The sequence below is a fragment of the Patella vulgata genome, chromosome 7, assembly GCF_932274485.2.
Source record: "Patella vulgata chromosome 7, xgPatVulg1.2, whole genome shotgun sequence".
Taxonomy (NCBI): domain Eukaryota; kingdom Metazoa; phylum Mollusca; class Gastropoda; family Patellidae; genus Patella; species Patella vulgata.
Genome location: NC_065885.2, coordinates 10,215,210 through 10,239,408, shown reverse-complemented (window position 1 = coordinate 10,239,408; position 24,199 = coordinate 10,215,210). Strand labels below are relative to the sequence as shown.

General features: G+C 35.6%; 2 protein-coding genes across 4 annotated transcripts; both read left to right on the top strand.

Annotated features, from left to right (window-relative positions):
• Nucleotides 1–4: 4 nt before the first annotated feature.
• On the top strand, nucleotides 5–5,326 carry LOC130010370 (N-acyl-phosphatidylethanolamine-hydrolyzing phospholipase D-like). The gene is made up of 5 exons (XM_050557972.2): nucleotides 5–183; nucleotides 1,050–1,535; nucleotides 2,394–2,542; nucleotides 3,633–3,750; nucleotides 4,838–5,326. The coding sequence occupies exons 1-5, from the start codon at nucleotides 25–27 to the stop codon at nucleotides 4,946–4,948; spliced, it is 1,023 nt and encodes a 340-aa protein (XP_050413929.1). The 5' UTR covers nucleotides 5–24; the 3' UTR covers nucleotides 4,949–5,326.
• Nucleotides 5,327–6,865: 1,539 nt separating this feature from the next.
• On the top strand, nucleotides 6,866–14,963 carry LOC126828285 (N-acyl-phosphatidylethanolamine-hydrolyzing phospholipase D). 3 transcript variants are annotated; one of them, XM_056102097.1, is made up of 8 exons: nucleotides 6,866–7,191; nucleotides 7,991–8,093; nucleotides 8,147–8,187; nucleotides 8,872–9,085; nucleotides 9,755–10,243; nucleotides 10,557–10,705; nucleotides 11,490–11,604; nucleotides 12,783–14,963. In XM_056102097.1, exons 4-8 carry the CDS (start codon nucleotides 8,894–8,896, stop codon nucleotides 12,912–12,914), a joined length of 1,077 nt encoding a protein of 358 aa, XP_055958072.1. In that variant the 5' UTR covers nucleotides 6,866–7,191; nucleotides 7,991–8,093; nucleotides 8,147–8,187; nucleotides 8,872–8,893; the 3' UTR covers nucleotides 12,915–14,963. The 3 variants fall into 3 exon arrangements, with proteins under 3 accessions (XP_055958072.1, XP_055958071.1, XP_050413923.1); XM_056102096.1 differs by having other exon boundaries at nucleotides 6,868–7,191; nucleotides 8,147–8,244; XM_050557966.2 differs by lacking the exon at nucleotides 6,866–7,191 and having other exon boundaries at nucleotides 7,557–8,244.
• Nucleotides 14,964–24,199: the final 9,236 nt, after the last annotated feature.

Here is a 24,199-nt window from a genome sequence, read left to right as displayed (position 1 = left end):
GTTTTGTTCGTCCATAATACAGAAATGGCAGAATCAACTTATGGAGAAACAGCAAGTTTAACAAAACCAATATTTGTTAATGGAAGATTTGAAAATCCATGGAAATCGTGGAGGAAAAATAATTTGAAAGAATCTTTCAAATTCATTAAGAATGGAGTGAATAAGCAACCGCCTTTAAAAGAGGTTATTTTTTCAAAAGATAAATCTTATATTTTTGTTAACGAATATGTAAATTAATAGCAAAAAAGGTCATCAATTTCGTTACAAATAGATTTTTTGAGTCGCGCTGGCTCTGATTAAGGAAGTCTCATGTTCGCTGCTGTTGCGTTGGTTGAGAAATTTCGGGAGATTTCCGCTTGTCTGCGGTGGATGATTGACAGTGACAGTGACCCTAAACCCTACAGTTTCCAACTGTCAGGGATATTTCATACTACTAATTGTGCTTTTTATCGCCCTATCCAAACAACTAGATGTTCTTCCTTGCTTGGACAGATTTATGCACGCGTGCACCAGATGAATGTACCACTGACGTTGAGGGCACAGAAATTTGAACCCTAACCATTTCCAGTTAGCTCTTAAATGTATTGGCCCTAGTATTGCATTTATTTAGCCTCTATTGCTGAAACATTATGGTCTGCTGTACTATAGATCTGGTTATTTAATTAACACTTCTCTGTCCTACATGCAGGTAATCTTCTACACTTTATAGAGGGGGGTTGGATGGCTAAATGGTTAACTCGTGCGTGCTGTATCATAAAGTCTGTCATTGAGTCAATTGGCTGGGTTTCGATTCCCTGGTTGTACGTGACAAGGAATAGGGTCGCCTGTCCAACCTCGTGGGCTTTCTCCGGGTCCTCCGGTTTCCTCCCACTGCTAAAGACCCCTACGCGCAAGCGAATTATGGAAAAAAAATTGAACCATATGTTAGTCCCAAAATGACCTAGTTTGTGTCGAGTGGACAGTAAACCCCATTGCTCTCGCTCTCACACTTTATAGAAATATAAAATGATTATTATTATTTACAATGGTATTATTATTATTTCTTTTAGGAAGTTGAAAGAACTCTGCCCATCATTCCACCTGATTTCAATAGATTTTCCAGTAGTACAACAGGCATACCTCTAATTTGGATAGGCCATGCAACCGTTTTGGTTAAAATTGACAATATTACAGTTCTAGCAGATCCAATATTCAGCTCAAGATGTTCGTTTGTACAATTCCTCGGTCCTAAAAGATATCGTGATCCACCATGTCAGATAAAAGATTTACCAAAAATAGACGCTGTGGTCATCAGTCATAATCATTACGATCATCTCGATCTGTCGTCTGTGAAAGAACTCAATCAAAAATACGGTAAAGATTTGCGATGGTATGTACCACAAGGTATGAAGAAATGGATGATGGATGTGGGTTGTGAAAATGTTGTTGAAATGACCTGGTGGGACGAACAGAAGTTTCCTGATAAACCAGATGTTAAGTTTGTTTGCACACCCTCACAACACTGGAGTAAACGTGGGGTCACAGACACAAACAAGGTAGGCCTACCGAATGAATGAACAGAAAGGGGTTTAACTTCCTACTTTTGTGAGGCGGGGTGGATGGCCGAATGGTTAGCACGTGCGTGCTGTATCATAAGGTCTAGCAATGAGTCAACTGGCGGGGTTTCAATTCCCCGGTTGTACGTGACAGGGAGTAGGGTTACCTGTCCAACCTCGTGGGTTTTCACTGGATCCTCCGGTTTCCTCCCACTGCTAAAGACCCCTACGCGCAGACGAATTATTGAAATAAAATTGAACCATGTGTTACTCCCGAAATGACCTAGTGGACGTTAAACCCCATTTCTCTCTCTCTCTCCCTACATTACAAACAAGGCTAATGAAGACGGACATTCACCATACAGTGGGCTATATATGAGGAAAATTTTATCCTGACAGCAAATAAATTCCACTATCAAGGGTGTTTTTATGTGCACGCCACTGTTTCTCGTACCATCCGAAGGACTAGAGACTTTTTGTTGACAGGCCCTCCATCCTGTACCGATAACAAAGAGGGGGGTTGGATGGCCAAATGCTGTATCATACGGCCTGTCATTAAGTCAACTGGCTAAAGACCCCTACGCGCAAGCGAATTAATGAAATAAAAATTAACCATATGTTAGTCCCGAAATGACCTAGTTTGTGTCGAGTGGACGTTAAACCCCATTTCTCTCTCTCTCTCCAATAACAAAGGGGAAACCACGCTGGAAAATCATGGGAAAATTCTCTGAAAACACCAGGATTAAAACAAAAAATATCAAAGGCTATTACATAGGGGATTTGTAGCGAAACAGAGGAAAAATGATTGTGGTTATGAAGTTGTAAAATGCTGATAATATATTTTTGGTACAATTTCAGTCATTGTGGTGTAGCTGGGCTGTGATTGGCCCTAAACATAGTTTTTATTTTGCGGGAGATACAGGATATTGTGAAGGTTTTAAAGAAATTGGTGAAAAATATGGACCTTTTACACTTTCTGCTATTCCTATTGGCTGTTATATACCACGGTAAGTTTATTTATTTATCTGGATATGTCATCCTAAAACCCAAGGACAGTCAATAAACTGAGACAGATAACAATGACTGACTTTTCTAGTAGATTAACAAGATAGCTATTAGAACGAATACCTAACAACTCATCCAAAAGACAATTCATGCCGAGACAACTCATCCCAATATAAGACAACTCATCCCAAGTTAGAAGACAACTCATCCCAAATTAGAAGACAACTCATCCTAATATAAAAGATGATAAAAGACAACTCATCCAAAGATAAAAGACAACTCATCCCAAGTTAGAAGACAACTCATCCTAATATAAAAGACGATAAAAGACAACTCACCTGAAGATAAAAGACAACTCATCCCAAGTTAGAAGACAACTCATCCTAATATAAAAGACGATAAAAGACAACTCACCCAAGATAAAAGACAACTCATCCCAAGATAAAAGACAACACAACTCATCCCAAGATAAAAGACAACTCATCCCATGATAAAAGACAACTCATCCCAAAATAATTTTGTTTGGTTTAATACACGGGTCGAGATATAAGACCACTTTGGCCAAGTTATCACGTTTACAAATAAATACCACAACAACTATTGTATTTAATTATCACTTACGTCGTATATTCGTTGGGAAGAGTTGTCTTATATCTCGAGTCCTCGACCCATGTTCTTTTATCTTGGGATTAGTTGTCTTCTAACTTGGGATGAGTGGTCTTTTATCGTCTTTTATCTTGGGATGAGTTGGTTGTCTTCTAACTTGGGATGAGTTGGTTGTCACGTGCGCGCTGTATCATACGGTCTGTCATTAAGTCCACTGGCAGGGTTTCGCTGTATCATACGGTCTGTCATTAAGTCCACTGGCAGGGTTTCGATTCCCCGGTTGTACGTGACAAGGAGTAGGGTCGCCTGTCCAATCTTTTTCTGGGTCTTTTGGTTTCCTCCCACTACTAAAGATCCCTACGCGCAAGCGAATTATTGAAATAAAATTGAACCATATGTTAGTCCCGAAATGACCTAGTTTGTGTTGAGTGGACGTTAAACCCCATTTCTCTCTCTCTCCGAAATAAGAATAAATTTTTATTATAGGGAGTTTCTGTCACCACAACATGTGAGTCCATCCGAAGCTGTAGAAATTCATAAAGATGTCAAGTCACTCAATTCCGTTGGTATTCATTGGGGAACCTTTAATATGATGGCTCATGAAGTAAGTTCATTTATTAAAATAACTATTTATTTGGTATTGGGGGGGGGGGGGTATTTGGTTAGTATGTGCATAAGGTCTGTCATTAAGTCAACTGGCGTGGTTTCAAATCCCCAGTTGTACGTGACAAGGAGTAGGATCGTCTGTCCAACCTCGGGGGATTTCTCCCGATCCTCCGGTTTGCTCTCACTGCTAAAGACCCCTATGCACAAGTTAATTATTGAAATAAGATTGAACCATCTGTTAGTCCCGAAATGATCTGGTTTGTGGCAGTGGACATAAAAGCCTCTCTCTCTCTCGCTCTCTCTCTCTCTCTCTCCCCCCCATTTTTAACTTATGAAATTATATGTAAAGGAGGCAACGGGTTTCATTCTGGGTCCATGATACTATATCATGTCCTGCCAACTAGAATAGGCCATGCAATGTGCCATGAGTGAAAATTTTCCTGAACAGTGACATTCAGTCCGATTAAAACACAGATCCTATTTCGTATCATTTTTTTATAGTTCAAAATTTCGTTTTACTTGTCTTCACAACACTAGGATCTGGAAGAGTTGTTATATAACCTGCATTTTGATTGATGTAAGGGATTAGCCAATGAAACGGTCTGTTACGGCAAGTTATTGGCCTACATTGCACGGAACTATGGTTATTCCACTAGAAACATCAACACTGAATTGTTTAATCAATTGTGTGACGTCATAGAGTCAAAAACTGCTTGTATGACGCCTGGCGCAACCTTCCACTACAACTGGTCAGATCTTCATGTAGTTTAGGCCATCGCAAATATAAAAAAAAACAAAACGAAATAAGATCTGTATTGTAATCAGATTGAGTGACACTTTGATCTACTCTTTGTTGGACTCCAGCTGACAAGGGATATTTTACATGCACACCAGCATGTGTACAAGCATTCATTTTGTTTGGTCCCAACCGAATGACTAGACACTGCCTATACCTGCCACTGACAAGATCCGAACCAACACTGGGATTAAACCCAGGAAATCCTGGTCAGTAAGCCGGCATCATACATTACTTACTGAGCCACCTTTGCTCCCATGATGTTGATCATTTCTTTATTTTTGTTTAGCATTATTTGGCGCCAAGAGAAGATCTGATTTTAGCAGTTGAAGAAGCAGGTTTAAAGCCAACAGAATTTGTGACTGTAAAGCATGGGGAATTGAATATCTTTGAAAAATAGATATCAGTCAACCGATCGCTAGAATTTAAAAGAACTTATTTAATATCAAAAAGCTTGTGATGTTTAATTGAAACCAGTGAACGCCATTTGTGAGATTTTGAATCGATTGTGATCTATAGGCTAATCTTATAGAAGTCGAATCTCGGAAAGGAATTAACAAAGATATGATTAATTGAAAATGTTGCAATATTCTGCATTCTCTGCAGACAATATAAGCAAGCCAGTGTCACCTATAGATGTTGGGTATATGCTTTTGATGGGCCTCTTTTTATCCGTTCAGCAGATTATCTTCTGTTGATAATTTGGTTTCTTAATTAATTGTTAAGGGGTGAGGCTGCCGAAAAATGCTTTCTGAAATTCTAAAGCTAGTGAATTGAAGATGGCACAAGTAGTTAGGAAATGTAATAAACAAGGGAAAACTAACATTAAAAATAAAGAAAAATTGTTGCCAGGGTAAAACATTTTTGGGGGAAAAAGTATGAAAAATGTAGGTACACCATATCTCTGGCACTAATAAAGATAAATGTCTCATATTCGGACTGCTTATTCTTTAATGATAACCCTAAAACCAGACAGAGAGTTTTTCTCTATAATTATTATAGATTCTTTGAAAATGGTGTTTAAAACATTTACCTCACCACAATATTTTGTCTTTGGAGAAATATTTTGAAATATTAGTGATAATTCAAATTGCTTTCTGTCTGACTATGTGGTAGATATATATATATTCTGCAAATTTGGCAAAGATATCTTAATTAGTTACAGAGATATAGTGTACCTACGTTTTTCATAATTTTTACCTAAAAAATGTGTTACCCTGGCAACAACTTTTCTTAATGCTAGTTTTCCCTTGTTTATTACATTTTCTAACTACTTGTACTATTTTCAATTCAATAGCTTTAACATTTCAGAATAAAATTTTTCGGATAGCCTCCCCCCTTAAATAACCAACTTGAATACATTAAAGATGCATTATGTAAGATTAATATAAAGAGCTGGCTATTCTCTCTATAATACCTCAAAAATAGATAATGCAAAATGAATATATTGAAAATTTCATTCAAATTACTTTATTTTGAGTGACTTTATCAATGGATGTAGTTTGCACAAAATGTGTGCATTAATTGTAATCACTGTACTGGTCATTCGAGTCTTAGTCTCGCTTGTCCATTTTTAAATTAAATCATTGAATGGCCGAACAATGTTCTAATCTACTTAAAATTGGAGCCATCCAATGCCATCTATAGAGTTGATTATGGTCTTGTCATGTTAATTAATGTCTAATTAAAAATTTATATAACATTTTAAGACCCAAAGAAAGACCTGCAATAGGCGGATTTATCTCTGTTTAAGGCTTGAAAAATTAGATATCGTGCCAAAAATCCACGATCTATGACTTTAATACATGTTATGTTGTTTTATCCAGTAGTGTTGTGGATGTGATATTTCTCTGTTATTTTAGTATGTATTATAATGTCTGTGCATAAACATAACTTAATATATAACACTATTTATTTTATACTATTTGCTTCTATAAAGCTTGTGTCATTCTTGAATTTTAATATATTTTTATAAGAAATTTATTTGTTATTTATTTGTTATTGAAATAAAGATAGCATATGTAAATTCAGTAAAATATTTGCTTTTTTTTTTCGATAAGGTAGGCTAGTCCAAGAATTTATAACAAGTCTTTCTATCCCCTTTTCATTCGGTTTCTTGGTTTTATGGTTTAGAATGGTTGGAATTTACATTTTCTGCCAGGTTTTAGTGAATATTCTATATTTTGAGGCAACCCTTCCATGTTATCCCCAGATGACATTGACATATTGTACCTGTTGTTCAATGTTAGTTAACCCATACAGGCCGAGGATTACTAGTCTGAATCCTTATTCTTGTAATTGTAGTTGCCTCCCTTTAAACTACCACCCAGAATAACTAGTAGATAAAACAATGAATGAAATAGTATATGTAGTATGAACTATAAAGTATGGAATTAAATTAGAAATAAAGATAATACATTAGTATTTTAAATGAATGAACATGGAATATAATTTGCAAATTAGACAAATATCCAGTCCAAAATTTTACTTGAAAAGGGACCAGTCATTTGTGTCATGAATGTTAAAGAGACCTAAGGTCAAGAAATGGGCAAGTTGTATAACAAAATACATGTCGGTGTTGATTGCTTATTGCGAAGGATGACAATCAAGAATTTATTGCAGTCATTCTAGAATATATGGCAGGTAAAATTCAAAGGAATTAATTAAGGTGACAAGTAGCCAAAGCTATTTTTTTTTAAATAAATCATATTAAATCTGTAAAAAATGATAAATAATTCTTGTTTACAATAATTTATATAACTAGGATTATGTAAAATTATTAGCTGAATCATGGTTGTTGATATTAGAATTATGTATGCTTATATAATGTATGCTTATATTGATTAATGGTCTAAATGTTAGAGTGGATACCTATGTGGTAGGTAGGTCTAATGTTCTTTAATTGATGTGGTGTGCTGTGTGATTGTTCTGTCAGTGATGAGTCCTGGAGTTTAACATCCACCATGGGTGATATCATAGACAATGAGTCACGGGGAATTCCCTAGATGTAGCCTATGGATTAATCATGCCTTTTGGCTCACTGATTCAGTTCCTAACAAGAGCATCTTATGGTACAAGCACAAGATATGGGCTAATGATATGAGGGAAATTTTGCCCAGACAGCTGCACAGGGCCTTCTCTTTGTTTGAATCCCAACTGTCAAGGGTTCTTTTACGTGCATGCCAATGTGTAGGCCCATACACAGGACCCTGTTTTTTGTGCCATGCTAACGACTAGACACTGTTCTTTGTCAGGACCTCCGTCCTGCACGTCTGACAAAAGGAAACCATGCCAGAAAATCGTGATGAATTTTCTCGGCCAAAACCAGGAACAAACCTGTGACCTCCTTAATCACTTAGCCACCGGAGGTCCCGCAATCACAAGAGCTATAAACTGGTTTGGGTTAGAAGCCTCTGAAATAATTCATACATTTTTATTACAGGTTTGATCAGTGATTGAGTAACCAATACAGATCAGATTGAATAACCAATACAGATGAGATTGAGTAACCAATACAGATCAGATTGAGTAACCAATACAGATCATTGATTGAGTACGGTAACCAATACAGATCAGATTGAATAACCAATACAGATCACATTGAGTAAACAATACAGATTGAGTACACATTGTTTTCTGGTAAATGAAATATTTATGGCCACCATTAACAGGTCTATCAGCAGTAGCGTCATATTTGTAAGTTTTAATTCTCAATCCTGGGGCTCCGGGGGTGTGAGTTTAGGGGTATATATGACTTATTGATTTTGTCATTGTTTTAATAATTGACAGGGTTTGACCTGTAACAAAGAAACAATGTTGATGTGTTTCATCAGTCCTAGGACCGATTAAGGGCAGAAATGAAATGAAATGGGGTTTATTCATGATGGGGATTACATATAAGTCTGATTGACTCATTGAGTCAACAGACGTGGTTTCGATTCCCCAGTTGTACGTGACAAGGAGTAGGGTCGCCCGTTTCCTCCCACTGCTGAAGACCCCTGCGCACAAGTGAATTATTGAAATAAAATTGAACCATATGTTGGTCCCAAAATGACCTAGTTTGTGTGGAGTGTAGATTAAACCCCATCTCTCTCTCTCTCTCTCTCTCTCTCTCTCTCAATGTCATTTAAGGATATCTTACAGTGTTTTAAAATTACTGTGACTTGCTGTTCTCTCTTCTTATCTGAAATAAATGGCTTCTAGTAATTTTAACATATAAGATAGTATTTACCAGATAATGATACTATTAATAGTTGTTATCAACAAATTTGATTAGCATATCATAAACAATTTGTTTCAACTAGATTTTCTTTCCTTTTACAGGATTTATAACAAGTTTTTCGATATGGCTACCGCAGGAGAAAAATCGGTGTCCGGGTCAAGTTCCACAGGGCCACAGACAGATGAATTAACAAGACCTCTCTTCAAAGATGGTTGTTTTTACAATCCTTGGAAAACATGGAGAGATCCCAAATTAACTAATCTCTTTAAATTTATTGTAACAGAAAAAGATAATAGCAATATTCCTGGAGAAAAAGTATGTATTGACTGAATCTCCATCTTGGATTTCACAATCTATCTACTTATTAATGTTGGGAGTTTGGTTAGAGTATAACGTCATTAAAACATCAAAAACAAAAAAATTTAGACATGATTTAAAATCAGTAATTTGTTACGAATGCAACACAACTTACAACAAGAGTGACATTCAAGAATACGTTTTCTATAAAGAGATAAAGACGTTGTTTTCCTTAGCGATTACCATGTTAAGACACATGATGAATTAGGCCAGTCTTCCAGAGCTAAAAATAGACACTGGAAATACATCACATGTAAAAAGCTCCTATAGAAAATAGGAGCCACAGTGGCTAAGTGGGTAAGATGCTGGCTCGTTAGCCTGGAGGTCGCGTGTTCGATCCTTGCATTGGCCGAGAAAGTTCATTGGGATTTTCCGAAATGGTTTCCCCATGTCAGTGGTGCAGGACAGAGGGTCTGACAAGGACAACTGTCTAGTCGTTTGGATGAACTGAAAAACCGAGGTCCCATGTATACATTGGCGTGCGCGTAAAAGATCCCTTGGCAGTTTGAATTCAATATAAGGGTTTCCTTCATAACCCAATGCATGGCATATGCCTGTCTTCATTAGCCCATTATAGGAGCAGAACAGTAGGACGTTAAACCCCATTACATTGTAAAATAATTTCAGGAATTGGATATACATTTACCAATAATACAACCCGATCTAACAGAGTTTGATAGGCCTGTACTGACTGGTGTTAAGACAATGTGGATAGGACACGCTTCAGTTCTCGTAAAATTTGACGATATCACAGTTTTAACAGATCCCGTCTTTAGTGAGAGGTGTTCTATTGTATCGTTTGCCGGGCCAAAGCGATATCGTCGGGTGCCATGTCAGATAAAAGATTTACCAAAAATAGACGCTGTGGTCATCAGTCATAATCATTACGATCATCTCGATCTGTCGTCTGTCAAAGAACTCAATCAAAAATTCGGTAAAGATCTGCGATGGTATGTACCACAAGGTATGAAGAAATGGATGAGCGATTCCGGTTGTGAAAATGTTGAAGAAATGACCTGGTGGGAGGAACAGCAGTTTCCTGGCAAACCAGACGTTAAGTTTGTTAGTACACCAGCTCAACATTGGAGTAAACGTGGTGTCACAGACACGAACAAGGTAGGCCTACTACTGAATGAATGATGTTTACGATCATAGATGTTTTTAAACCTAACCAAGCCTGGAAATAAAAGGGTTCAGTTTTATTTGATTAATTTGCTTGTGCATAAGGGTCTTTGGCTGAGAGAAGGTAAGGTAAAAAAAGTGTCCATGTCACTAAATTTCTCAGTTTTGGGGGATTAAAGAGGCATATTTGCCAAATTTATTTTTGAGGGGGGGGGGGGCGGGGGGAGGGGGGTTCTTAAAGAGATACAGTACTCATCATATTTTGGTTGCTGATTTTTACTTAATAACAATAATTAATTTGTTTCAGGCGCTATGGGGTGGTTGGGCTGTGATTGGTCCTAAACATAGTTTTTATTTTGCGGGAGATACAGGATATTGTGAAGGTTTTAAAGAAATTGGTGAAAAATACGGACCTTTTACTCTGGCTGCTATTCCTATTGGGGCTTATGAACCAAGGTAAATCTACATTTTACTTTTTTTTAAAACAATGTTTTATTCAAGGGATTGAGGAATGGGCATAGCCTACCTATACAGTCACCTCTAAACATTTTGCATTTCAGATTAAATGTCATTTAAAGAGGTGGTGGCGGATGGCCGAATGGTTAGCATGTGCACGCTGTATCATAAGGTCTGTCATTGAGTCAACTGGCTTGGTTCTGATTCCCCGGTTGAACGAGAAAAAGGAGTAGGGTTGCCTGTCAAACCTTGTGAGTTTTCTCACGGTCCTCTGGTTTCCTTCCACTGCTAAAGACCCAAAGCGCCAGCGTATTATTGAAATAAAATTGAACCATATGTTAGTCCCGAAATGACCTATTTTGTGTTGAGTGGACGTTAAACCCCATTTCTCTCTCTCCCTCTCTCTCTACATTTCATTTAGTAAGAAGTGGAGGAAATTTTGCATTTTGGATTAAATGTCATTTAAAGAGAATAAGCTACACGAATTCGGGGTGCATCTTTTTCTTTTGAAAACCCTTTAGGGAGAGAGAGAGAGAGAGAGCAATGGGGTTTAACGTCCACTCGGCACAAAGTAGGTCATTTTGGGATTAACAAATGGTTGAATTTTATTTCAAAAATTCACTTGCGTGTAGGGGTCTTTAGCTGTGGGAGGAAACCGAAGGACCCGGAGAAAACCCACGAGGTTGGACAGGCGACCCTACTCCTTGTCACATACATACTAAGACATACTAAGAATGTATTCTGGTTCTCAAACTGAACAACAAAATGATATTATATATTGTAGATGGTTTATGTGTCCTCAACATGTAGATCCTGTAGAAGCTGTAGATATACATCTAGATATAAAAGCTGAACATTCACTTGGTATACACTGGGGAACATTTAAATTAACATACGAGGTAAGATTGAATCAAATACTATATTTGGTAGGGTGGTCCATAGCCAGAAACAAAATACAACAAACAGACAATATTTGGGGCTTATTTTAACATATGACTTACATACTATGCTATGGTCGAGTGGTCCATGGCCAGAAAAAAAATTCAACAGACAATATTTGGGGCTTATTTTAATATATATGATAAGACTTACCATATAACATCATACAAATACTATTCTATGGTAAGGTGGTCCATGGCCAGAAAAAAATACAACAGGCAATATTTGGGGCTTAATTTTAATATGTATGATTAAGACTTACCATAAAAAACCATCATTCATCAACAATCGAAGTCTGAATACGTTTGATTTTTGAGGATATAACCATTTGGACATTTGTTTTAAACCCCTCAAAAAATGACAGGCCTCCTGCCATTGATGTGACCAAGGACCTTAACTCTTAGTGACGAAACTGCGGATTGTTATTCAATGTATTTTGAACTTTTTGCAAAATGCAATATTGTGAAAAAATATTCTCTGAAGGAAAAATATTTGATGGGACTCATTTTACTCTGATTGAATCCAGACACAAGATTTTTGATGTGACGAAAAAACAAGTTCCCATGTACATGGCGTGCACATTAAAGATGCATTTTGTAAGATTTAGATAAAGAACTGGCCGATTTTGCTAGTTCAAGAATAGATAATTGAAAATTTCCTTGCTTCTCCATTTTTAAATTAAATCATTAAATGGCAATCGTATTTCAATCCATTTACTTCTGTGCCATCAATGTTCTAGAGAGTTGATCATCTATAAGCTTGTTATGTTAATAAATGTCTAAATAATAGTTTTTATAACATTTGAAGTCAAAATAAAAACGTGCAATAGGCAGATTTAGCGCCTACATAATGCATCTCTGAGAACACTAGGCAATCGGAATTTAAAGAAGAGTATTCGTAAACTGTCCGGGTAAAATTTTCCTCATAGCATACTAGGGCTGCAACGATATACTGTAAGACGATATGTTGCAGCCCTCATACTGCATTGGCTTATGACGGTCTTCATTAGCCCAGTTGGTGTAAAAAATTAAGACCAGAACTTAAACCCCATTTCATTATTTGTGTTGATATCCCAAAGGATAGCTTGTAATTCCAAGTCATTCAAATTTTTAAAACAAACCTTTTAAAATTATTTTAGCCTTATATGGAGCCAAAAGAGAAACTGGAAGAAGAATTAAAGAAAAGAAGTATAAGTTTAGATGAATTTATAACATTAAAACATGGAGAGATCAAAACTGTAGGTTACGACGAATACAGCCAGATGGACTAATTAATACAACATTCAGGGCCGGTCGATTGGGAACATCTTTGGCTAGTCCCTGCACGCTTTATTCGTGAAACTTTTTTTAATATTTTAAAGATTGGGCCTTTTCCATTGGTTGAGAGTTTAAATCCTAGAAAAAATTTCAGCTCTTAACTAATGAAAAGGCTGCTTTCTAAAGGTATTTTAGTTTATGTTTTTGTGAATAATTGTGAATAGTCAAGTGAAGGCCAATCTTATTAAGACACAGATCCTATTTTGTTTCGTTTTTTAAAGTTCAAAATTTCGTTTTACTTGTCTTCACAACACTAGGATCTGGAAGAGTAGTTATAGTGTTAATGTGAGGGATTAGCCAATGAAACGGTCTATTACGGCGAGTTCTTGGCGTGTGATGAACGTAACTGTGGGTAAACCGCTAGAAACGTCAACGCTGCTTAATTAATCAATGTCTGACTGACATCATAGGGTCAAAAGCCACTACAACCGGTCAGATCTTCATGTTGTGTAGGCCATCGTAAGTATAAAAAAATGAAACGAAATATAGATCTGTATTTTAATCAGACTGAGTGAAGGCTTGACAAGACTGTTGTAGATCACTTTAGTCTGATGCCCTTATTGGAGGCAATAGGTCCAATAGACTTAAAGCTGGCCCACTTTATATTATTAGGTGGTGAAAAACTGTTTGTTATTGATGATTAGTACAAAATTCGGTCAAGTCTATTATGATAAAATATACCAGTAATATTTATAACTCACATAGAGTCCCATATTTATTCTTGGATTTGTATATTTATTATTACAAATCATTGATATACTGCTTTAGTTACATATAAGCAGTGGCAGACTGGCCAGGTTGTCAGCTTGCCCAATGGCAAGTAGGCCCCTGAGGAAATGGGCCACCTTAGCCATTAGACAAAATCAGGAAAATTATAATTACATCTTTTTGTTTCCACTTACATATGTTTTGAAAATTTAATTTATTCATTTTAAAAATTAAATGATAGAATTGTATTGGTGGGTGGGCCCCCTTTGTCTCCTGGCAACCAATTTTTTCAGACCCAGCCCGCCACTGTATATAAGATTTCATTCCTAAATAATTGTGAACGTACTTTATATATGTGCAATATAAACAACTCATGTATTCGTATATTTATTATTATTATTATTATTAAAAATAATTTATATGTAATAGTGCTTAGTTATATGAAAGATTCCAAATAGTTGTCAAACCTTACACCATATTCGCACAATGTATAACTCGGCAGGGCACCACAGTAATCTAGACGACTCATGTGGGTATTATCTTTGCAACGAATGTTGTGCATTTCATGTTTAATTTTTATTTGTATATTTAGGCCTTCAATGTAAAGCATGTTTATTTGTATATTTAGGCCTTTAATGTAAGTTTGTTTATTTGTATATTTAGGCCTTTCTTTAATGTAAAGCTTGTTTATTTGTATATTTAGGCCTTTAATGTAAGGCTTGTTTATATGTATATTTAGGCCTTTAATATAAGGCTTGTTTATTTGTATATTTAGGCCTTTAATGTAAGGCTTGTTTATCTGTATAGTTAGGCATACGTGACAAGGAGTAGGGTCGCCTGTCCAACCTCGTGGGTTTTCTCCGGGTACTCCGGTTTCCTCTCACTGCTAAAGACCCCTACGCGCAAGCGAATTATTGAATTAAAATTGAACCATGTGTTAGTCACGAAATGACCTAGTTTGTGTCCAGTGGACTTAAACCCCATTTCTCTCTCGCTCAAATCAAAGTTATCGAGCTTTAGAGTTTTAACCCTTATTCAAAGAACTCTAAAAGATACTGTAAGGTAAAAAAAATGTCTATGACACTAAATCTCTCGGTTTTTGGGAGATTAAAGAGACATATTTACCAAATTTATTTTTTTGGGAGGGGGGCTTAAAGATGGGCTTAATTTTGAGTATGCATTTTACACGCATTTAATATCTGTAGCTTTATAATGTTACCAATATTTGTTGTTGTTTTTATGTTATTCTATAGTTTATTTACATATCCTGACTGAACATTATATAAAGATATGCACAAACATTCCAGTCCTATTCATATTTTGTTAGTATCATACACAAAGCAGGATATACTCCATACTTAAATGTTGGAAAATAACCATTTCTCTGAAAGCTTCGCGACTCATTCCCTAGTTGACAACCGTCTCTGAAAGCTTTGCGGCTCATTCCCTAGTTGACAGCAGAAAAGTACATTGTATAACGTTTTTGTACTCTGTGCAAACACTGATCCTATTCTAGTGAAAATGGCAGATGCAGCTTTACATTGTGCATAGATCCATAGATCGTATATGCTTACATACAACGGTCCCCAGTTCACAGAGCATTCTCAGACTTAAGTTAAGAACTCAACTTTCAATCACTGTTTATGAGAAATATCTTTGATCCAGAAACACAAAACTTTGCACATAGTTTCTTATTGATGTATTTGATACATTAAAACAACAAAAGTTTTATAAAGGGCTATATTTTAGTTACAATAAGGTGAACATTTTTGAGTAAATTCTTAACTTAAGTCTGAGAGTCCTTTGTGAACTAGGGCCTGGGAATCCAGAGGATCATTGATTACCCAGGGTTCCTTTGTTCAATCCTGGGGTTGGCCATCAAAGTTTCTCTGGGTTTTATCAGTGTGGTTTTCCCTGTGAGTGGTTCAGGACTGAGGACCTGGCAAGGAACCGCGTCGACTGATTGGGATGGTATGGAAAACCGAGGTCCAGTGTACACGTTAGCGTTTATGTCAAAGACCCCTCGATAGTTGGAATTTTATGAAAAGCAGGTAGAAATACAGCTCTTCGGGCTAAATCTCCCTCATAGCATGGGGGGTTGGATGGCCGAATGGTTAGCATGTGCGCGCTGTATCACGAGGCCAGTCATTTAGTCAACTGGCGTGGTTTCGAATCCCCGGTTGTACGTGACAAGGAGTAGGGTTGTCTGTTCAACCTCGTGGGTTTTCTTCAGTTCCTCTGGTTTCCTCCCACTGCTAAAGACCCCTACGCACAAGCGAATTATTGAAATAAAACTAAACCATATGTTAGTCTTGAAATGACCTAGTCTGTGTCAAGTGGACGTTAAACCCCATTTCTCTCTCGCCTCGTAGCATGGATGACATATGCCTGTCTTTATTAACCTGGTTAGTGGTGAAAAATAGGATTTAAAACCCTGGTTTCATTTTATTACATATACCAGATATCTCTTCCTGAAACAGATGATGCAGGTAAACATATTAATGCAATCCCAGTTACCTGGGAAGAAGGAAGGGAATAATGTGTTAATACTATGGTGGAGAGAGAAATGAAATGTGGTTTAACATCGTACTGTTCTGCTCTCCGGTGAAGACAGAGAAATGCGGTGTAATGTTCACTCAACTCCAACTAGGTCATTAGGTGACTAACATATTCAATTGTATTCCAATAATACACTTGTGTGTAGGGGTCTTTAGCTGTGGAAGGAAACCAGAGGACCCAGAGAAAATCCACAAGGTTAGACAGACGACCCTACTCCTTGTCATGTACAAGCAAGGAATCAAAACCACTCCACTTGACTTAGACCTTGTGATTTAACGTGCATGCATAAAACCACCCAACCCCTCTACTATCGTGGAGTGGTGGGCTAGAAAAACTGGATATTGTTGGTTGAAGGGTTCGTTTGTTACTGGGGGCGATTTCACAAACAAGCATTTCCATAGCAAGTCAAGCGTAGGATACAAATGGGAGGATGAAAAAGAAATTTGCAGCCCGCGAGCCTTTGGTGGAAGGGGTTTTTGAAAAATGTTCACGACCTGTTTCTGTTCTCAACAAACACACAGAGGACACTGGCTCGTGCGATCCCTGTATTGGTCGAGAAAGTTCATCCAGATTTTCCGGCGCGATTCTCTCTTGTCAGTGATGCAGGACGGATGGGACGAAAAACCGAGGACCAATGTACACATTGGCTTGCACGTAAAAGATCCCTTGACAGTTGGAATTCGATATAAGAGTAGGCTGTAGTGCCGCTGTCTGGGAAAAATTTTCCTCGTAGCACACTGTATGGCATATGCCTGTCTTCATTAGCCCAGTTCGGAGCAGAACAGTAGGACGTTAAACTCAATTTCATTTCACACACAGGACTTTGCAGCCCGCATGCCTTTGGTGGACGGGGTTTTGAAAAATATATTCCATCATCCATTTCTGTTCTCAACAAAGACAACTTAAACCAAATTACATTGTGTACAATATTTCATTTATTCCATAGTGAAGTGTTTCAAATCACTTCAATTTAAAAAAAAAAAAAAATTAAAATTATAAAAATGAAATTGACATGAAATGGAGATTACTATTAAAACAATGATATGTGATTTTATTTACAATGTTTACAAAATATACACAATAAATAAACAAACAAATAACATCAGCATTTTGACACACAACAATGGTTTCGTCGGTATCCTCCCCAGTGGTATCATTCCGCTCTTCTTCTTTAGTGGAGTGGCACAAACAGGGATCATATTTATGAAAACATAAATTAAAATATTTAAAGAGGCAGCCTTTTCATTGGTTAGTACAAATTTTAGCTCTTGGCCAATGAAAGGGCTTAATTCTTAAAATATTTTAGTTGAAGTTTTTATGAATACAGCTTCAGAACTATACCACTAGGGGTATATCCCGAGGATGCATCTGAATTATCACAAACAAAAGAGGGTTATTATTATTATTAGTATATTAAAGATTATTATTATTAAGCTCTTTATACTCAATCCCTGCTTCATTAATGTTTAAATATGTACAAGCCACAGAAAAAAAATACAAATTGAACATTCTGTGAAAAATAATAAAATGAGCAAAATTTATAAAATTGAACACCATAAAAGTGAAAAAATTTAAGTAGAATTTGGATTTCAAATTTCTGTGTAAAAAGGCGTGAAAAAAAGGGTTTTGTTGATTTTCAGGTCAGTTGGAGAGGCGATCAAGATGGTTAGGAAGATCATTTCCATATGGAAATTCTTGGTTGGGATTAAGATGCCCTATTATGGGAATTTCCGACCTCCCGCAACCAGCATAGAAATTGATTCTCCTGAAATTTTAGATATGTTCAAAATTGATAACTGACATCTCTCACAACACAACCAAATAAAAATAAATGGAAATGACAAGTGTAATGTTTAATGGCATATAGACTGTTTGTTTCGTTTGACAGAATATGGTAAGACTTATTGTATGTATATTATTGTCTATCATCTGGTCTAGACATTAATTTTATTAGGTTTTTTTCTTCTTTGAAGGGTTGAAACAAACAGGCTAGTAACGATAATATGACAACATGAAATAGTGTGTATATTTCAGAGGTGGAGTCCAAGTTGAGTCCCAGCGACTTAAATCCTGAACTCTTTCAAGTCACGAATTGTCACGACCGTTGAATCAGAGTCAAGTTGCAAGTCAAGGGACTCGGTTTCGACCTCTGGAATATTTGTGTATAAAAAGCTCAGCTGTGGTATATGAAAATCCCAATGAATACAAGTAAAACAGAAACACATTCATCAACACTCTCTGTTATCATAATAAAATATCCACCATTGAGGGCACAGTAGTAAAATATCCACCATTAGCGCACAATAGCAAAATATCCACAATTAGTGCACGATAGTAAGAATCCACCATTAGCGCACAACAATATAGTCTTGTTTCCAATCACGACCAACAAACAAACAGGAAGTCATTTTCTGGATTATCAAATCGTTCAATGAATTTGTTCCGATTGGTGCGTAGTGCTCCGTTAAACACACCTTTAAGGCAGGTTGGAGCTATACAAAATATGTGACACATTCTATATACAGTTTTAAACATTTGTACATCCAGACTTTCAGTCTTACATTATAATATACAAGTTTATCAAATTAAAGCACCTTATAAGCTGCACTACGTAACACACATATACATACACACAAAAACAATTGAACTCTCCGTCAAAAATATTTCACGTCAAGTCCTTGAAACACAATTACATTATGCCATTAAGAACCAGTTTCAATCTCCCAAGAATAACGTCCACTATTATAACAGTAGTTATTTAGGATACAAAACCATATATTTAATAGAATGATGAATTTCAGTACTCATTCCACTATAACGACTACTTTCAATTTCCCAGGAATAACTTTTATCATTTCTATAACCACAGTTATTGTGTACATAACATCTTATATTTTTTTTATAATGTTAAATTTCAGTCTTCATTCCATTACCAAATACATGTATATTCATTCTCTATGTGCAAAGGAGGCACTATTTGTCACAAAAAATGAATAGCGGCCTTTACATGATTGGCACTTAAATTGATGAAGGATGTTATATTCCCCACTCCAAAACGCTTAAATCAAAGTCTGTATTAACAAGTTTATGAATTTATGAATGTAATACTTAACTACAAGACATAGATTTAAGCTATGATATAATATATTAATATTAATAATACTATTAAATAAAAATAATACTTATAATAAATAGCTGATTGCGTATTTTGAACTAAATGATATTTGGGACTTGCGTTTGTTAAGGTTTCAACTTTAAAATAATTGTAAAAACTGATATGCAAGGAAGCATGATTTACAAAATGATATTTTTTTTTTAAAAAAAGTAAACAAAATGATCTTTTAAAAAAAGGGAAAATGGAATGTAAAATTATACGATAAAAAATGTATTAAGTTTTTTGATTGTGACGATTGCATTGTAATAAAGGGTTGGACAAGAAATCAAACGGACGTTTCATTGCCTGACCTGAAAATAAAGAAACAAAATAAAATAAAACTAAAATTACATTAGAAATAAAAACTACAAAAACTCAAAATAAAAAATTAAAATTAAAAAAAAAGAGAAGATTTACTGGTATAACTAAAATCAGAATTACTGAAAAGGTTAAACTTTTTACTTATACGATAAATTTTTTTTTGTAACTATTTTGCTCGTTTTTGTGTTATCTATATTTAGCTTAAATACAAGCAAGCAGTTTTTTGCTGGATACAAATTACAGATTAATATAATCTAGAGATTAGATGAAATCTTTAATATATTTGACTAAACAAGAAAGAATAGAATTAATAAAAGATGTTGATTAATATCACTACACCTCTTTGATTAGGGTTAAAAAGAGAGAGAGAGAGAGAGAGAGAGAGAGAGAGAGAGAGAGAGAGAGATGGGGTTCAACATCCACTTAACACAAACTAGGTCATTTTGGGACTAACATGGACATTTTTATTTCAATAATTCGCTTGCGCGTAAGGGTCTTTAGCAGTGGGAGGAAACCAGAGAAAATGCATAAGGTTGGACAGGCGATCCTTCTCCTGTGTCACATACAACCTGGGATATATAAATAAAGCTAGTATTGAGATATTAACTGATTTTGTGTTACACTGACCACACATTAGGCCCATGCCAAAAATGAAAATATATCCCCCCCCCCCCCAATATTTTTATTATCATAAAGTGCTTGCTACAACACTAAAATAATACATCACATTAACTCAATTTTACGGAAATGAAAGAGATTTAGCTAATAAAATATCAGTGTAGATTACTGGAGTATAATATACGAGAGAGAGAGTTTAACTCCACTTGACACAAACAAGGTCATTTCGGGGCTAACACATGGTTCAATTTTATTTCAATAATTCGCTTACGCGTAGGTGTCTTTAGCAGTGGGAGGAAACTGGAGGACCCAGAGAAAACCCACGAGGATGGACAGGTATAATATGGGACTACTGTATTATTTAGCATACAATATTTCTTCTACATGTAAATCTCTGGTTATTATCAATGGGTATTATGAAAGTAAAAGCAATATAGAAAAAGAATTGTTTGAGGCCAAGTAGGACTTTAAAGGAGCTAAATCGCTAGCATTTGGGACCTAGAAATTGACAAAAGTGGGTCGCAACGCATATAATACTGTAATATGAATGTATATAAACTGATTTACATTCAATGGTTTCCGTTTTTACTCCAATTTCAAATCAGTTATGTTCGGCGAAATAAGCCAGCAGTCTCAAGCGAGTGCTAATTTCTAGCGTCTGGTTATTCCAGTCTACATACGCCGTTTGATTTGGTGCAATGTGTCTAGCCTCGTCCCTCGAGTCTCTTGATACAACTGGGGCTGAAGCGCATTATGGTACATGATTCGTGTACCAATGGTAAAATGTTTATTTTGTCTTAAATATTGAATATCAAAAGCCCATCTTTTTCCGGTAAGATCACAACATGAATGTTGATTTAATTTGACAAATAAATCGTGTTTTCAATGTTGAATATTTTGGATGATATTGAGTTAGAGACTTAGCTACTTTAAATATAATAAGAGTCTAAGCATTTATAAAATTTAAAAAATTACTTTTTGTTTTACAGTTGGAATGTAATACATGTTTAGTTTTCCATACTATACATATAGATATTTCTATTCAGAAAATAAAAAGATGAAAGCGAGAAGAATAAATTGGCTATAATATATTTTAATATACTGATTAATTAGCTTGTATACTATGGATTAGAGTCTATAGGACAGGATTATATTAAGGAATGTGATTAATTAATTGTTAATCAACAAGCCTGGAAATAAGGCACCTGTCACAGACATTGTCCAGCACAAAGTCAGGTTTTGTCAGGTACAACCCCTCTGGTGTCTGGTCATTATGTCTCCTTAACACCTGTCTGGCACAAAATTTCAAAATGTCAGGTACCAGTTTATTAGAGCTTGACATATTATTAGGTAGGCCTACCTCAATGAAATGGGGTTTAATGTCTACTTTTCTGCACCAACTGGGCTAATGAAGATGGGCTTACGCCATAACTTGTGCTATGAGGGAAATTTTGACCGGACGGCGGCACAGCCACCTACTCTTATTTCGAATTCCAACTATCAAGGGTTCTTTTACTTGCACGCCAATGTGTATGAAGGCCCTTGGTTTTTCGTCCCATCCAATCAACTACACACTGTCTTGACCAGGCCCTTTTGTCCTGCACCCACTGACAAAGGAGAAATCATGCCGGAAAGTTTCGGGGAATTTTCTCGACCAACAATGGAATCAAACCCGAGACTTCCTGTTTTGAAAGCCAGTGCCTTACTCATTGAATCACCACGGCTCCCCTACAGAGCGAAATAGGGTTTAACGTCCAGGTCATTTTGGGACTAACATACGGTTTAATTTAATTTCAATAATTCGCTTGCGCGTAGGGGTCTTTAGCAGTGGGAGCAAACCGGAGGACCCACAGAAAACCCACGAGGTTGGATAGGCGATCCTAATCCTTGTCACATACTACTGGAGCTTCCCTACAACTAGTACCATTATTTCCAGGTGTGTTGATAAATTAAATGTTAGTTGAAGTGCTAAGAACATTATATAGAAGGTGGATAGTTTTATTGCCATGTACCTGCCAAGCACCAGTGACGACTTACTCGCTGTCAGACGATAACGGGTCGTTATGCGTAAGTACTCGAACTTTCATTTGATTGCCGTTTGGTTTATCAGTCAATGTAGCACTACTAGAATTATAGTTATTTATCAAACTGTCTGTTCGTGGCGGTGGCTTCACAGAGCGACGACCTGGTTAAAACAATTATAACGTGCATAGAAAATATTTTAACATAAACAGTGCAAGGTGTTAATAGACGCGAGATTTGAACAACAAAATAAAAAAAAAAATTCAAAATCGTCATTAACAAACCTTCAATTTAATTATTCGGAAAATTCTTTTACTTAATAAATATAAATGAGTGTACTAAAAAAAAGAAAAATTTGAAGCATGCTAAACTGAAAGTAAACTTAAAATGAACTGAAAGTAAATTGAACGGTGTGCTATTTATACCATAACGACGATTTATGTGTATGAATAATCATATTGGAATACAGGACTATCATAGATGTGTATTGAATAACCTGTAAAATGGTCATAGTTTTTATTTCATAAATGCATAAAAATATCATTTAATTAATTTTGAACATCATATCATTATCAATCATTTCAAGGCAAGAAATTGTGGCCTTTATTTTCAGTATAACATAAAATATCAGTATTATACTATATTTTACAGTACAACATGGTATATACCGGTATCATACTATATTTTACAGTAAAACATGGTAAATACCGGTATCATACTATATTTTACAATACAACATGGTATATACCGGTATCATACTATATTTTACAGTAAAACATGGTAAATACCGGTATCATACTATATTTTACAATACAACATGGTATATACCGGTATCATACTATATTTTACAGTACAACATGGTATATACCAGTATCATACTATATTTTACAGTAAAACATGGTATATACCAGTATCATACTATATTTTACAGTAAAACATGGTATATTTACCAGTATCATACTATATTTTACAGTAAAACATGGTATATACCGGTATCATACTATATTTTACAGTAAAACATGGTATATACCGTTATCATACTATATTATACAGTACAACATGGTATATACCAGTATCATACTATATTTTAAAGTAAAACATGGTATATTTACCAGTATCATACTATATTTTACAGTACAACATGGTATATACGGTTATCATACTATATTTTACAGTAAAACATGGTATATACCAGTATCATACTATATTTTACAGTACAACATGGTATATACCAGTATCATACTATATTTTACAGTACAACATGGTATATACCAGTATCATACTGTATTTTAAAGTAAAACATGGTATATTTACCAGTATCATACTATATTTTACAGTAAAACATGGTATATACCGGTATCATACTATATTTTAAAGTAAAACATGGTATATTTACCAGTATCATACTATATTTTACAGTAAAACATGGTATATTTACCAGTATCATACTATATTTTACAGTAAAGCATGGTATATACCAGTATCATACTATATTTTACAGTAAAGCATGGTATATACCGTTATCATATTCTAGCCCTAGTACAATCTAATTAAAATACAGATTTTAATTTGTTTCATTTCTTATAGTTCACTTTTCGTAATGGTTCATATTTCACAACAGTTTATTTTCTTTTATTTGTCGACATTCATGACATTGTAATCTGGCAGAATTTTTAAACAAGCTGTATTCTGTTTGATCTATTAGCCATTTGAATGCAATTAATACAGCAATTTAGTTTCATAATTTGTTTCAATAATTACCACTGTAAAAGTATAATGGCGATAAATATTACTAGATGACAATTTAAAATGGGGGAGGAATTGAGGAAATCTGGGATCGCAATTGGCGGAGGAATG

What these genes read in the sequence shown, in the direction of transcription:
- LOC130010370 (XM_050557972.2), top strand. Translation starts at nt 25, where the DNA reads ATGGCAGAATCAACTTATGGAGAAACAGCAAGTTTAACAAAACCAATA. An exon ending in AGCAACCGCCTTTAAAAGAG is followed by an intron (nt 184 to 1,049) that starts GTTATTTTTTCA and finishes TATTTCTTTTAG; the next exon opens with GAAGTTGAAAGAACTCTGCC. An exon ending in GGGTCACAGACACAAACAAG is followed by an intron (nt 1,536 to 2,393) that starts GTAGGCCTACCG and finishes GTACAATTTCAG; the next exon opens with TCATTGTGGTGTAGCTGGGC.
- LOC126828285 (XM_056102096.1), top strand. Translation starts at nt 8,192, where the DNA reads ATGAAATATTTATGGCCACCATTAACAGGTCTATCAGCAGTAGCGTCA. An exon ending in ATTGGGGCTTATGAACCAAG is followed by an intron (nt 10,706 to 11,489) that starts GTAAATCTACAT and finishes TATATATTGTAG; the next exon opens with ATGGTTTATGTGTCCTCAAC. An exon ending in CATTTAAATTAACATACGAG is followed by an intron (nt 11,605 to 12,782) that starts GTAAGATTGAAT and finishes AAATTATTTTAG; the next exon opens with CCTTATATGGAGCCAAAAGA.